Source organism: Triticum aestivum, chromosome 5D (assembly GCF_018294505.1).
Source record: "Triticum aestivum cultivar Chinese Spring chromosome 5D, IWGSC CS RefSeq v2.1, whole genome shotgun sequence".
Taxonomy (NCBI): Eukaryota; Viridiplantae; Streptophyta; class Magnoliopsida; order Poales; family Poaceae; genus Triticum; species Triticum aestivum.
Genome location: NC_057808.1, coordinates 348,087,865 through 348,101,108, shown reverse-complemented (window position 1 = coordinate 348,101,108; position 13,244 = coordinate 348,087,865). Strand labels below are relative to the sequence as shown.

At 44.0% G+C, this 13,244-nt stretch overlaps 1 protein-coding gene across 1 annotated transcript; it reads right to left on the bottom strand.

Annotated features, from left to right (window-relative positions):
• Positions 1-2,740: 2,740 nt before the first annotated feature.
• On the bottom strand, positions 2,741-3,867 carry LOC123124874 (uncharacterized). Its single transcript, XM_044545418.1, has one exon. It carries the CDS (start codon positions 3,786-3,788, stop codon positions 2,841-2,843), a length of 948 nt encoding a protein of 315 aa, XP_044401353.1. The 5' UTR covers positions 3,789-3,867; the 3' UTR covers positions 2,741-2,840.
• Positions 3,868-13,244: the final 9,377 nt, after the last annotated feature.

The window sequence follows — 13,244 nt, the reverse complement described above, 5'->3', positions numbered from 1 at the left end:
GAACATTCCCCAGGGAACTATGTGCAGCCAACTCGATGCTGCCTAAAAGTAGACACATATATCCCCGCAAAAAAAAAGAGTGTGTGTGTGTGTTACCAGTTCAACATGTGATTAAATAAGATGGAAAAAAAATTAAAGTTAAGAGAATCAAAAGCTGCAAGATAAAACACAATATATTTACCTCAGGAAGTGCATGTGGAATAATTTTGCTGGCAATTAATCAAAGACATCGGTACCATCCAAAAAGATTTGATTACTACAGCCAAATTCTGAATATAATTATTGCCTGTATATATCTAGCATTGCCGGTTCCCCACTTTCACACATAGGTGATGTTAAAAAAAGTTGAACTATTGAAACGACTTTCACGCTGTATTTTTATTACTTCTATTTTATCATGTGATGTGGCCGTTCAGATATATTGAGTTGACCCATTTATTTTTCGACTTCTTTTTTCAAGATTCTATAGTTAGCACAAAATCCAATCTCAGAGTAAGCATTATAGTATAAACTATTAGTCGAATACATGCCCAAGCATATAGCGAGCAATTCAATTCTGTTGCTTCAGCCATTACAACAAAATATGCATATTTTAAAACGTGTAAAAACTGGGGAGAGCTGCTATTGCCACATGCACTGCTCAAAGTAAATTGGTTCATCTGAACCTCCATGGGCAGTGTGCACCATGATTTACAAAAGTGGAAGGACAACAGTATGCAAAGGCAGGAGAAAAGCTAGAGAGCCAATCTGGTCATGGAAAAAGATTCGGCAATTGAAAAAGGTAGGATGCGTGGTACCTGGTCGGATCGGGAGCAGTTGGCCCTTGATGGCGCAGACGAAGCGGATGACGGTGACTTGCCTCCGCGTGACGGTGGTTCTTGTCGAGCTGCTTCTGGCGCTGCCGGCAGCTTAACATGGCACCCGCAGGGTATGGGTATGGGTAATGCGTGCCCAAACCCGTACCCGTCTTAATATTTTCCGCCCAAACCCGTACCCGTACCCGCACCTCGGGTTTTAAATTGTTCCCATACCCGTACCCGGCTGGGTACGGGTAATACCCGCGGGTAAAAATACCCATCTCAATTTATATTTCAGCATGTTCAAAGTTGACTAAACAATCATGAAGGCATTCAAATAATCCATTCATACATCATACACATTCATCAATAGACCAATCATCAACACATTCATGCAACATAGATATTCAAAAAAAAGTGTTAAGTGCAGAGCATCACCAAATTGGACGCTTGTCATGCTCTGCCCTTGTCATTGGCAGAGCGCATGTGTTCTCGTAGGAGTAGCCAGACGTTGCATAGTGCAGCCGCAACCACGACCATGTCCCACCTTGTAGTCGCCACGTCACCCGGTTTAGGGTTTAGTTTTTTTTTTCTGAATCTAGTCAATGACACATGGGACCGAGTTGACATGGTGTAGTAGTATACGGGTTTGCGGGTTCGTGGGTATGGGTATTGCCTTCCCGTACCCGTACCTGCCTTACCCGATGGGTATAACCTTTTTCCATTTAGAAACCCATGGGTATTTTTATTTCCAATACCCTTACCCTAATAGGGTTTTTACCCGCCGGGTTTGCGGGTAGCGGGTACCCATTGCCATGTTAAGGCAGCGCCCTCCTCCACATCCTCGTCGTCCCTGACGGCCACCTCCACGGATCCGGATTACGAAGAGAAAGAGGTAGGAGCGGCAGAGAGGGGGCAGGGGGTGAGGGAAGGGGAGGGAAGGGAAGGAGGTGACGCGACTAGGCCGAGAGGAGGCGTGGGCGATCTGCGGCCAGGAAGAGGAAACGAGGTCACTAGTGGTGGGGAGAAGGTGAGGAGAGGCAAGAAGTGGTGATGGTGACGATTGTGGGGGAGACCGCCATTGAGTGGTGGCGGCGGCAGACGAGGGAGAGGGGAGATAGGGTTAGGGGGCTGGCGCTGGGGCTGGGTCTGGGCATCCGTTTCTCCTATTTTATTTTCACCTCGACACAGTAAAAAGACAGATGGACACCGCGAGAGATCACCCTTACCCCACACCTTGTTGTGTTTGATGTCCTTCCAACATCCCTGTCGGCAATTGACACCGCACTAGAGGTTTAACAAAAAAATCATGATCGAGCTTGGTGCCACGTCTATTGCTCACCTCTTGTCCCCCTATTTTCAAGGGATTGGTTCGGCATTGATGCTTGGAGTTACTATTACCGTCTAATGAAGATATGGTTATGTTTTGATAGTGCAGAGGCTAGGAGGCTTGCCATTTTATACACAACTAAACAGAGCTGAACTGAGCATAATTCAGATGGTTAGATTCCTTATGGTGGAATCAGCCCACAAGGGTTCAAGTTCTAAACTTGACACTGGTGCTCGTGTTTTCCTGTATTTATTTTAGAATTTCCGACGATGTTCGTTCAGTGGGAGGAGGCGTTTTCATCGACTACGAGACGCCTGTGATGATTTCCCAAGATGTGACGTTCGGCTCAGTATCCCAGAGGTGCTTATAGGGATAGGGTGCACGAATTGTCTGGCTCCATGAAAAAGCATCACAAAAACTTACCCTTTTTTTCTTGGGAAACAGAAACTTACCTTTGGAGTAAGGTCTGCTTGTTTCACCGAACTCGATCATACGCTGGCAGCTGGCTATCCAACTCATTTGTCTTCGTCTCCAATCAATGCGTGCTTTTGCCTTTTGATAAGCATGTTTTCCTCTTCAATGCCTGTAAAAAGCGAGGCAAAAAATAGGCACGTACGAACCGGTCGATCCATGGATATTCGTAGATAGATAACATTCAGACAAGCACTGTAGTACAATGCATCTGCGGGGACTCTAGCTACAGCTTGACACATTTACACCTGGATCTCCAGTGGCGCGAAGCCACGCGCATGCACGTCGCTGCCGCCGTCACGCGGCACCCCGCACTTGCGCGCCTCTAGGTCATGCTCTTCCTCCTCGTCGCCGGCTTTCCGGAGGAGCCGCGCGTACGGTTGGTCGGCGGGGTATTTGCTGCAAACGTAGAGATAGACCGCGAGGACGAGCACGGTCATGAAGGACAGGTACCACCCGAACTGCAGGTTCACGAGCGCCCTGGCGCGGTGAAGGCTGGCCTTGCTGTGGCAGCGCACCGTGTCGCGGCCGTCCTCGCGCACCAGCGAGCACCCCTTGGGCACCATGCTGGGCACCCACACCATGGCGCCGATGACCGCCAGCCACACCCCGTGGAACATGATGCACGCCGACCGGGCCAGGCTCACCGCGAAGCTCCGCGGGAAGCCGACGCCGAGGAGCGCGGTGCCGAGGCACGCCGCGACGACCACCTGGAGGATCCAGTGGAACTGGCCCTCGACGCCGGCGTGGTCGGTGGAGTGGAAGTGGAATACGAGGAGCTCCTGCGCGAACACCACCGACACGAGCAGCAGGCAGAGCGCGCGGCGCCCCGGAGCCCGAGCGCGGTCCAGGTGGACGGCGCCGCCCGCGTAGACGATGAGGGCCAGGCAGATGATGGCGTGCTCGTGGTTGTGGAGGCGGTCCGACGGGATGGAGCCGTCGGCGTCGAACGGCAGGAAGGTGGAGTGGTCCACGAACATCTCCATGACGAACTCGAGGGCGCTGCCGGCGATGACGAGGGCGGGCTCGAGGTAGCGCGCGCGCGGCACGGGGAACCACACCGGCGCGACGTAGGAGTCCGGGCGCTGGGAGAAGAGCCTAATGTGGTTGAACAGGTGCCACAGGCCGACGGTGAAGAAGCCGGCGCCGGGCAGGATGTGGCCGATGCTGCTCCGCGGCGTGCCGCCCATGGCCGGCGGTTGCACCTACGTAGCTGCAGGTTGGACCGATTGACCGTTTGAGTGGTGCGCTCGGGGACATTGGTCAGGTATCTATAAAAGGTGGCAGTTTGTACGAAATTCCAGCAGGGTTGGAGGGAGGGAGCTCGTCCTTGAGTAAGTGATAAACATGCAAAGGAGTTGCTTGTAAGTCAGTCAGCACCAGTGTGCTTCACTATCCTGTTCATGTGGCAAGTTAGACCTCCGTTACTGTTTCCACAAAAAGGATGACCAAACATGTCTTCTAAGAAAAGGTTGCACGCAATTGCAATATTGTACTTTCACTTTTGCACCAAACCTAACATAGCCACGTCGATTGGGAAATTTTGGGGCAAGGCTTTCAGAGTAGATTTCCACGTGAACATGTTGAGACTATGGTAGAACACACTTGAAAACTGGAGAATATGGATAATTGTGCAGCCCTACTTCTCATTATACCGCCTGCTAGGCATACTAAAGGCCCCTACTGCTCGCTTTGCCTTGTCAAAAACTTGATGCTCATGAACTTCATAAAAATCAAACAAAGAAGAGGAACACAATCATGTATCCCCCCGCCCCCTGCGCGTTTCAGCTTCTTTCAAAAAGAGGTTGAAATCCAGACATCTGCATCATTATGATGCACACAACCATTATTAATACTATTAAGCAAAGTACATAACAAAGCTAACCAGGGCCAAAATGTTAGAAGATATGAAAAAGAGAACACCTATGACTAAGACAACTTCTTCCGCAGCAACACCTTTAAGAGGGATAAACTTCTCTAATTATATAAGTCATGCAAGTGATCGGTGTCTGCATATCCTAGTATGGCTAATTATTTTGCTCATTCATTGTAGTGCTCAATTTTTCTTTTGCCTTTCTGGAGATAAGGAGGAACATTCTTTGTGCCTTCCCCCTGCTACTTGATTTGGGTTTTGCACTATAGCTCACACAATATATTCATTGCAAATGTGACGTGAGGTGGTGCATACAACAACTAATTTCATGAGTGTTTTATTTCTTATTTTTCCAGCACGAACAAGACCCAATTGGTCTATGCTATCTGCCTTTCCATTCTAATTTTCTTCCTTTTCTTCATTTCATTTATTTTATTTTCTATTGGCTTGTTTTTATCTCTTTTTATTATACATCATATTTCTACATCAAATTTTCATATTCTCACTATTTTCATTCTTTGCTTTCGAATTCCTTTTGTTTTTATCAATGAAAGTTTGCTAGAATTATTTTATGAAAAAGCATGATATATAGTCTCTGTTCAACAATATGTATTTACTTGTGTGAATATTTTTTAATAATAGGTATTTTGTTGTGTGGATATTTTCAGCAATAGGTATTTTATCATGTTAATATTTTTATTTTTAAAATGTCAAACATGTTGTGTTCGTGTGAGTGAGTTGAACATTTCGGTTAACTAACTACAATTCTAACTATCATAAAAATTTCCTTGACTAGAATGAACATTTTATATGACACATACGAGCACTTTCTATAAGTAGCCAGAAAAACCTCATATACCACACATATATCCAAAAGAATAATAATTTTCTCAAAAAGAATTCAATTGGCATAAATATTTGTCTATTTGTCAGAAAGGTTCGAGCAAAAAGGGAGAAGCCTTGCATGTTTAGATAACAAAAATATAATAACATTAAAAATAATAAATAGTTCAAATGTCTATTTCTGAGCCCGGGCTCATCTGCACCCTGTGAACAGTAAAAATACTAAACAAATCAAATGGAAGATGTTTTAGTGCGTGAGGACCATGCAAAATTTCAGCCTGTTTGGACATCTAAGTAGCTCTTAGCAAAAAAACAAAACAAAATCGGTCCGAACAGAACATGAACATTACACTATTTCACAGACCTTAAATTTGTCTATTTTGCTGAGAGCTGCTCAAATGTCCAAATGAACTAAAATTCGGCACAGACATCAACGAAACATCTTTCATGCAAAAATAATTTGGATTTTTTAAATATTTTCTAGTATTTCATTTGATCTTACTATTTATGGCGGGTGCAGATGAGCTCAGGAGCCAAATAGCCCCTCTCTAAATAGCACTCCTAGAAAAAAATGAAACTAAAAGTGAAAAAAGGAAGGGGGCAAAATAATAAGAAAAGATTATGAAAAAAAAGTAAAGCCCCATAAAAAGTAAAAAAAAAGGGGAGGGGGGCTTAAATTTTTCTATTTTTATAGGAACATAAAAACTATTTGAACAAAACTATATACATTGATGAACATTATTGCAAAAAATGTGCAAAGGAAATAATGACGAAACACATAAAAGGCTATGAATAAAATATGATAAAAATATTTTAAAAATAAGAAATGAATAAATCTAGAAAGTGACAAGAAACATGAACAGAAAAACAAACTGAAGAAATACTCTACACTATGACTGATTCACCCTATTTTTTCCAAATAATGACCGGGTCACCCTAAGTTGCGTGGGAGGGTATGTGAAATTGGGAATAAGATTTCAGGAGCAAAGTCATGTGTAGGTGAAACGTCACGGAGGTCCCCCGAATCCTTAGGCGCCAAATAGAGTGCAAACCGTAGAGGGCGCACATCCCCACTCATTCGCTAGTCTAGGTGGCTACTGATCTCCCCTCCACTGTTGTTGGGCTGGGAATTTTCATACAGAAAATAATGAGTAGGTTTTTTGTTCTTCTTGATTTCTGTTTTCTTATTCGTTTTTTCTTTCTATTTTTTATCAAAAATTGCATGCCTATTTTTCAGTTTTGTGAACTCTTTTCCCCCAAATTCTCATACTTTTTTCAATTGTGTGTATTTTCTCAAATTTATGAACTTTTTTCAAGTTCCTTGAAATAGACTTTTGCCCCGCTTTATAAATAAAGCCAACATTCATTCAACATGTTTAAGTGTATCGAAGCACACATAAATGGCTGGGGCATCAGCACAATCATGCCCAAAGAAGTCATAAAAGAAATGGGAAAAAAGGCCACCAAGCGACTGCAAAGTCAATGATCCTGCTGCGAGGATATGCGGCGAGCTGTAGCAAGAAGTGCATCCATCATAAGTCCTAAACGCTTGCGGTCCCTCTACCTAGATAACGGGTGCCAGTGTTGCAAGAAAGTAAGGAATTTGAAGAACGAGTCAGAAACACGCCGAGGGAAGACCCTCTCGATAACCATTTTATTCCACGGTGTCCATAGCGTCCAAGCCAATGCCCCAAACACCAACCGGAATAGGCGCCGCTGCTGGCCGGTCTGGTTGGCTCTCATTTCAAGGAACTCCCCTAGGTCCAGGGCCTCATGGAGAAGCTCCAGAGGGATTGCGTCGCGATGCACGAGAAAAGGATGTGGGACGCGGTCTCCGGGACGTCGCAGAGGGGACACATGTCATTACTAGGACCTTGTCGCTTAAGCACCTCCGTCGCAGAGGGAAGTCGGTCCTGCAACAATTGCCACACCAAAATAATGATCTTCAGAGGCAGTGAGGCCTTCCAAAGAGGAGTGTTACAAGAAACGGTCGGCCTACGACACAATGCATGGTATGTCGAGCCCACTGAGAAGACATCCAAGGTGAGAGACTCCCAGTAACGGTGTCTGGAAAATCCGAGAGCATTAGTGGGACGTCAGCCTACAAGTTGGCCCACTCTATAGTCTTCACTTTTCCAAACGGTTGACGGAACAAGATGTTCCACTGTACATTGTAGCAGTTGTGGAGACCAACACCATCGGGTCAGCGTAAATAGCATACAAGTTTGGGAATCCCGGATATAGCAAGGCTCCCCCAACCCATGGATCAAACCAGAATAGAGTGCCTTCTCCACTGCCTATAGAGAAGGACACTCCAAGGAGGATTTCCTGCTTAATCCGTTGGATGGACTTCCAGAACTGGGATCCCTCCGTGCGTGACCAAACAAGGAGGGGCTCGCCCCGTAAATACTTAGCTTGCAGAAGCTGCAGCCACAATCCCCCCTCCCCTTGCATGATCCTCCAGACCTACCGTAACATCAGGGCCATGTTCATGCGACGGAAGCAAGGATGCCTAACCCACTGAGGTCCTTTGCCATACAGACTTCCGCTAACTTGACCATGTGGTATTTTGTCGGTCGTGCGCCCACTTGTTCACGTTTGTGAACCATTTTCAAATTTTATGATGTTATTTCAAATTCCTAAACTTAAATTTTAACCTTTTCAAATTCATGATTTTTTTTCAAATTCTTGAACTTTTTCAATTTTGTGTACTTTTTTCCATATTTATGAACTTTTTACAAGTTCACTAACCATTTTCAAATTTTAGGAACTTTTACAAATTCAATTCATTTTCATTTTTGTGATTTTTTTAAAATTTACAAATATTTTTCCATTCACAACATGTTTTATAATTTTGCGAACTTTTCAAAAATTATGCTTTTTTCAAATTTATGATTTTTCTAAAATTTTATTTTTCTTCTAGATTCTTATTTTTTTCAAAAGTCAACGGTCAGCCGGTGAAGTTGACCGGTCAACTGAGCGGACGAAGGGTGAGAGCGAACGAATGAAGGGCCGGAGTGAGCGAGCTGCCCGCGTAGTTGGGCCCTCCCACGCAGGAGGCGCGTGAGCGCTGGTTCGATTGGGCAGCACCGAAATCACTAGTTAAGGAGTACTCTTTGCAAAGATCACTCCCACCTTCCCAAGTTGCGACAAGTGGCACGCTGCATGGGCGCCACTCGTCGCAACCTAGGAGTTTTTCCTTTTTCCGTAGATTCGTTTATTCAAAATGTTTTATCTCTTAAACCGTGCGTCCAAATCTCGAACCGTTTTCATCGTTGGATTCCTCGCGTCGAGATCTTCAAAACTAGATCCATGTTGATAGGTTTTGACGAACTTTTTTGCACGAAAAAACCGAAATGGGAGCACGGGTTTTTTCCTTTCCGAAAGAGGCACGCTCGCGAAATCACAACCGTGCCTCTCGCGGAAGGAAAAAAAGAAGAGAAAACTTGTTTTTTCATTTCCGAGGAGGCACGGTCGTGCCTCTTGCGAAAGCACAACCATGCCTATCGCGGAAGAAAAACCATGCTTCTCGCAAAAAAACAGAAAACACGTTTTTTTCCGTTTCCGAGAGGCACGGCCATGCCTCTCGCGAAAGCACAACCGTGCCTCTCGCGGAAGGAAAAAAAACTGAAAACGTGTTTTTTTTCCAAGAGGCACGGCCATGACTCTCGCGGAAGAAAGGAAAAAAACACGTTTTTTCGCGCAAATTTTTTTTTCAAAAATTTTGGTTGGTCCAAAAGTTAAGGAAGACATGTGGTAAACCGAAACTTCGAAAAAACCCGGAAAAATAAAAAGCTGAAAATGCATGCGGAAAAATATTTTAAAAAATCCAAAGGGAGCGCCCAGTGTTCGACACGTGGCGGGCGGGCCAAATGACGCTGATCGTTGTGAGGCTCCCGAAGGAGCGCTTGTTAACTAGTTTGTCTTGGGCAACACTCCAAGCGCCGGATAGAAGGAGAAAGACAACTTTGGGTGAACCACTAGTTGAATAGGCCGGCAATACATGCAACCCACTAGTATGCTTTTTTTAAAGAGTAATTGTTATATGTCTTTTAAAATAAAGTGTTACAGTAATCATTTAATAAATGAAACATTAAAAGGCACTTGAATATATCAAGAATAAATGTCTTGCTGATTTTTATTTTTGTTCATACTACTATGACATTTGTTAACGAATACTCCTACTAAATAAAATATTCAAGCTACTAGTAAAATACATTCCGTAACATCACAAAATATTTCTATAGAGATATTTTTATGTTATACAGAGTTTATTTTATTTATTCAATAATATTTATCCATTTATAAAATGCTTATGAATATCAGAAGTATATTCACTACCTCGGACATTATTATGTATTGCCAAAACAAAATGTTCATATTTACAAAAAGTAAATATTCATGAATTTTAAGAAACATTCATGTACTTAAGAAAAGTTATTTTAATACAGTGAAATGATAATTAAAATAAAAAATTTCATTCTTAAAACAAGGCGATAAGATATAATTAAAATAAACATAATAATAAATAACAAGTCCAATAAAAGTAAAGCATATATATGAAATATATATGTTATGTAAAAATAAAACAATGAATTAAAAATAAATAAGTAACTATAGAATGAGACAAAAGATAATAAGTAGAAAAAAAGAAATAGAATTCCGGTTTTTAGGCCGGCCCAGCTGTCTTAAGCCTTCAATTCACGCTCGATTAAGGCTCATGAAAAAGTTGTGAAAATCACTATTTAGGGGGTGCCTGTTCTAAAGGTTATTCCCAAACGCCTCTGTGATGACAAGTGACGCAATGCATGTGCGCCACTTGACACTAGAGAGTTTTGTGCGATTATACCCATGGGAGAGGATGAAAGGGTTGGGCGTACGCGATTTATTTCTTGTTGATCACTATTTCCATAATGATATATCTCTTAAATCATGTGCCAGATTGTGTGCTACTTTTATCATTGCGTTTCTTTCGTCGAGACTTTGAGATAGATCCTTGTTGATAGATTTAGACGAACCTCATTCGAGGTAACTCCTGCTTCCTACTGTACTAAATTTGTACCCCTCCATATACTAAAATTGTACTCTCAGTGTTAGTGCAATTGTGCTCTCTACGTGTAGCGCATTTTGTTCTCTACACATACTGTATTTGTGCTCTCTGTGTAGCGCGTTTTGTGATCCCTGTGTAGTGCAATTGTGTGCTCCCAGCCTAGTACATCTCGTGTTTTTCTTTTCTTTTTCTTTTTTGCGATGATCTTGTGCTTTCCTTAAGCACACATGTGTTTCCCTTTAACTAGTTCTTCACCGCGGGGCCTACAGTGCATGTTATAGCGATGCTAAAGGAAATATGCCCTAGAGGCAATAATAAAGTTCTTATTTATATTTCCTAATATCATGATAAATGTTTATTATTCATGCTAGAATTATATTAACCGGAAACTTAGTACATGTGTGAATACATAGACAAACAGAGTGTCACATGTATGCCTCTACTTGACTAGCTCGTTAATCAAAGATGGTTAACTTTTCTAACCATAGACATGAGTTGTCATTTGATTAACGGGATCACATCATTGGAGAATGATGTGATTGACATGACCCATCCGTTAGCTTAGCACGATGATCGTTTAGTTTGTTGCTATTGCTTTCTTCATGACGTATACATGTTCCTTTGACTATGAGATTATGCAACTCCCAAATACCGGAGGAACACTTAGTATGCTATCAAACGTCACAACGTAACTGGGTGATTATAAAGATGCTCTACAGGTGTCTCCAATGGTGTCTGTGTTGGGGAACGTAGCAATAATTCAAAATTTTCTACGCATCACCAAGATCAATCTATGGAGTCATCTAGCAACGAGAGAGGAGTGCATCTACATACCCTTGTAGATTGCGAGCGGAAGCGTTCAAGAGAACGGGGTTGGTGGAGTCGTACTCGTCGTGATCCAAATCACCGATGATCCTAGCGCCGAACGGACGGCACCTTCGCGTTCAACACACGTACGGAGCAGCGACGTCTCCTCCTTCTTGATCCAGCAAGGGGGGAGGAGAGGTTGATGGAGATCCAGCAGCACGACGGCGTGGTGGTGGAAGTAGCGAGATTCCAACAGGGCTTCGCCAAGCACTGCGGGAGGAGGGAGATGTGTCACAGGAGGGAGAGGGAGGCGCCAGGGCTTGGGTGCGGCTGCCCTCCCTCCCCCCCACTATATATAGGGCCAAGGGAGAGGGGGGCGCAGCCTTGGCCCTTCCTCCAAGGAAGGGTGCGGCCAGGGAGGAGTCCATCCTCCCCAAGGCACCTCGGAGGTGCCTTCCCCCTTTAGGACTCTCCCTTTCCCTTATCTCTTGGCGCATGGGCCTCTTGGGGCTGGTGCCCTTGGCCCATATAGGCCAAGGCGCACATCCCTACAGCCCATGTGGCCCCCCGGGGCAGGTGGACCCCCTTGATGGACCCCCGGACCCCTTTCGGCACTCCCGGTACAATACCGATAATGCGCGAAACTTTTCCGGCGACCAAAACAAGACTTCCCATATATAAATCTTTACCTCCGGACCATTCCGGAACTCCTCGTGACATCCGGGATCTCATCCGGGACTCCGAACAACTTTCGGGTTACCGCATACTAATATCTCTATAACCCTAGCATCACCGAACCTTAAGTGTGTAGACCCTACGGGTTCGGGAGACATGTAGACATGACCGAGAAACCTCTCTGGCCAATAACCAATAGAGGGATCTGGATACCCATATTGGCTCCCACATGTTCCACGATGATCTCATCGGATGAACCACGATGTCGGGGATTCAATCAATCCCGTATACAATTCCCTTTGTCTATCGGTATGTTACTTGCCCGAGATTCGATCGTCGGTATCCCAATACCTTGTTCAATCTCGTTACCGGCAAGTCTCTTTACTCGTCCCGTAACGCATGATCCCGTGACTAACTCCTTAGTCACATTGAGCTCATTATGATGATGCATTACCGAGTGGGCCCAGAGATACCTCTCTGTCATACGGAGTGACAAATCCCAGTCTCGATTCGTGCCAACCCAACAGACACTTTCGGAGATACCTGTAGTGCACCTTTATAGCCACCCAGTTACGTTGTGACGTTTGGTACACCCAAAGCATTCCTACGGTATCCGGGAGTTGCACAATCTCATGGTCTAAGGAAACGATACTTGACATTAGAAAAGCTCTTAGCAAACGAACTACACGATCTTTTGCTATGCTTAGGATTGGGTCTTGTCCATCACATTATTCTCCTAATGATGTGATCCCGTTATCAATGACATCCAATGTCCATGGTCAGGAGACCATAACCATCTATTGATCAACGAGCTAGTCAACTAGAGGCTCACTAGGGACATGTTGTGGTCTTTATTCACACATGTATTACGGTTTCCAGTTAATACAATTATAGCATGAACAATAGACAATTATCATGAACAAGGAAATATAATAATAACCATTTTATTATTACCTCTAGGGCATATTTCCGACAGTCTCCCACTTGCACTAGAGTCAATAATCTAGTTCACATCGCCATGTGATTAATACCCAAGAGTTTACTAGAGTCAATAATCTAGTTCACATCACCATGTGATTGTAATGAATCCAACACCCATGGGGTTTGTTCATATCTCGCTTGTGAGAGAGGTTATTAGTCAACGGGTCTGAAACATTCAGATCCGTGTGTGCTTTACAAATCTCTATGTCATCTTGTAGATGCAGCTACCACGCGCTACTTGGAGCTATTCCAAATAACTGCTCTACTATACGAATCCGGTTCACTACTCAGAGTCATCCGGATTAGTGTCAAAGTTTGCATCGATGTAACCCTTTACGACGAACTCTTTTACCACCTCCATAATCGAGAAAATTCCTTAGTCCACTAGTTACTAAGGATAAGTTCGACCGTTGTCAT